General features: G+C 54.4%; 2 protein-coding genes across 2 annotated transcripts in view; both read right to left on the reverse strand.

Annotated features, from left to right (window-relative positions):
* Positions 1-297, reverse strand: part of VOLCADRAFT_87246 (uncharacterized protein) — a gene marked incomplete at both ends in the record, with an annotated part of 6,090 nt that extends 5,793 nt beyond the window's left edge. Inside the window, one exon of the mRNA XM_002946983.1 lies at positions 281-297. Within this exon, the coding sequence (XP_002947029.1) occupies positions 281-297 (17 nt within the window). The remainder of the gene's footprint in view (positions 1-280) is intronic.
* A 1,773-nt stretch (positions 298-2,070) lies between these two features.
* Positions 2,071-2,899, reverse strand: part of VOLCADRAFT_87248 (uncharacterized protein) — a gene marked incomplete at both ends in the record, with an annotated part of 1,720 nt that continues 891 nt past the window's right edge. The window contains 2 exons of the mRNA XM_002946984.1: positions 2,071-2,121; positions 2,491-2,759. Coding sequence (XP_002947030.1) covers positions 2,071-2,121; positions 2,491-2,759 — 320 coding nt within the window. The remainder of the gene's footprint in view (positions 2,122-2,490; positions 2,760-2,899) is intronic.

Consider the following 2,899-nt stretch of genomic DNA (forward strand, 5'->3'; position numbering starts at 1 on the left):
AATGGTGGTTGATGGTAGTTACTGGTGGTTAAAAGCGGGTCACGTGGTGGTCAATGGTGGTTGATGGTAGTTACTGGTGGTTAAAAGCGGGTCACGTGGTGGTCAATGGTGGTTGATGGTAGTTGATGGTGGTTATTAAAACTGGTTCATGTGGTGGTCAATGGTGGTTGATGTGTTTGTTGATGGAGGATGGCGGGGCCCCGCCGGGCAGCTATATACCACGCACGCACATAAGCGTGCTTACGGTGCGGTGAACCTGGTCCCCACTTCCTCTCCTCACTGCTCAACACAAACCATCTCCGTACCGGATATCGTACGGAGGCGCCGTCCGGATCCAGTATAGCAAAAACGCTGACGCTAGGGAACAGGGACAGCGTCGTGTTGTCACCGGTCAAGTTGACAGTCGGGTACGGCTCTTTAAGCTTGGCGCCGGGCAAGCACGCAGCCGCCACAGACGTTATATCGTAGGACAAGTTGCCGCACCAAGGCCGAAGGGAAGTGGAGAGGCAACCTGGCAACGCACAAATTAAAAAATTAGATATCGACAGAATCAGCTAGAGGATTGAGATTTAAGGTGTAATAATGATAATTGGCAAACGCAGGGGGACGTTGGCAGAAGGCCGAAAAAAACGGGGGAAGCGCGGCTACGCACGTGTAAACGTTTCCAAATCGTTTCAAATTGTTTCTAAGAGAATGAATCTGACATGAAACGTTCCACGTCACTTTCCGTGTCGGGGATTTAAAAAGAAGTGGAACCTGCGGAATGAGAGGATAACACAGTGTTAGGAACACAGCAAACCACCACGGAACCCCTAAGGGGGTCCCATTACTGCTGCCACGGGTATATTCACGGGTATGTGAGTGAGTGTCGATCCCATCCAACAACGGACAAAACATTAAGAGTACATAGCTATCTATTGGACTAGCACCTCCACACTTCTATAGCGGAGGACAAGTAAGCAAAACACTCTCCCCATAGTTTCACGACAAATAAAAAAGCGTTTTGAAGTTTGCCAGCATCTGCCCAAGAAGACGGAGGCAACATTGTGCGACTTCTGTACGCCGTACCAACAGGTGCATCATGTCGTAAACCAGCACAATGGGTCACGAAAGTGCACGGAAGGAACAGCGCCTACAAAGCGCCTCTCTCTTCTTGGCGGATTACTGGAAACCGCCGTCGTCTTCAAAATGCTTCAAAGCACATGACGGTCCGCACCTCCGGTTGTTTTATTCACCACTGCCCTGAGCATCTTGACATCGCCGACAGCATTTACCCCCGCCGTAGAAGTGGAGGCGTCAGGTGCAGCCTCTCCTAACAGCAACCAAAGCTCTGAGGCGCTCTGAGAAAATAAGGTTCGTGGGAAACGGAAAAACAAGGATGAGGATGATGCGGATGAGGAGGGGATTAGGGATGATGCGGATGAGGAGGGGATTAGGGATGATGCGGATGAGGAGGGGATTAGGGATGATGCGGATGAGGAGGGGATTAGGGATGATGCGGATGAGGAGGGGATTAGGGATGATGCGGATGAGGAGGGGATTAGGGATGATGCGGATGAGGAGGGGATTAGGGATGATGCGGATGAGGAGGGGATTAGGGATGATGCGGATGAGGAGGGGATTAGGGATGATGCGGATGAGGAGGGGATTAGGGATGATGCGGATGAGGAGGGGATTAGGGATGATGCGGATGAGGAGGGGATTAGGGATGATGGTGCAGGTTGAGGGCGAGGAAGTTGGAAAGATGGGCGAGGAAGTGAAACGACGTGCGAAACGACGAGGACGACGAGGACTCAGAACATGCGCCAGACGATACATGGCCGCATGGAGGACATCACATCACATCACATCACATCACATCACATCACATCACGCAATGATCCTTACGGATCCGCTGTGTAGCATTCCCTTCGTTCATCGTGCATATTTCTGTTACATTATAAGAAGCAAAAAGAACTCATTTAATCTAAGACACAAAAGAACAGGTGCCGACGTCCAAAGCAGCAGCAGCAGCAGCAGCAAATGTTGGAGTCCCCAGCGGTAAGGTAGCTGCTCTTTTAAGAATCTACATCATCGGAAGCGGGGCCCTGGCGACACGCGGGACGCGAGCGGTGGACATAACTGGAACGCACAAGGCCCACCTGGGGCGGCGAGGAGCACCAGAACGCTTAAATGCGCGGGAAAGGAGGAGACCGAGGCGACCGGCGTTCCGACGGCGACCTGCAAACCAACCGACCAACCGACAACCCACTAACCACCTAGGTGCCCCCCTCCCTCCACGCGCTTTGCAGATAGGCCTACCCATACACACGCAAATCCAAATCGACTGCACCAAAACTGCACCGCAAGGTACACGTCCAAGACGCCCGCAGCACGCAGCACACCGCACTCCAGCCGTCCGTCCCTTGCCCACCTGGCTCTTCACCAGCCCGGCCGACGCCAGCCGCCACGATGTTAGCGGTGGCGTGGACTGCGCCGCCGCCGCCGCACCTTCCGAAGCGCGCCGCCGTTGGGGAGCAAAGACAGCCAGATTTGTGCTTTCAAATCCCGCTGCACGGTAGATCCGCTGTCGGCGGCGTCGGGATCCGCGCATGAAGCAGCGTCCAGGAGCCAGATGGACTGATGGGGAGGCAGCGCGACGGCGTCGTCGGCAACAGAGGTTGATCCGCCGATAACGAGCACAGGGGAGAAATTCGCTTCGGCAGGTTGAGACGAGGAATTCAGGCTGACAGCTGGGTTGGTGGAAATCGCAACTGATCCTGCGGCACACAGGGTGGTTGGTCGTTATTAGTTGCTTGTTGGTTAGGATGGGGCTGTGTGGAGGGGGGGAAGAGGAGAATGCGCGAACGAACGCAGGCAGTGATGGGGAGGGGGGGAGCATTCAGCTGGTGCGAGGTGG

Source organism: Volvox carteri (genome assembly GCF_000143455.1).
Source record: "Volvox carteri f. nagariensis unplaced genomic scaffold VOLCAscaffold_4, whole genome shotgun sequence".
NCBI lineage: Eukaryota > Viridiplantae > Chlorophyta > Chlorophyceae > Chlamydomonadales > Volvocaceae > Volvox > Volvox carteri.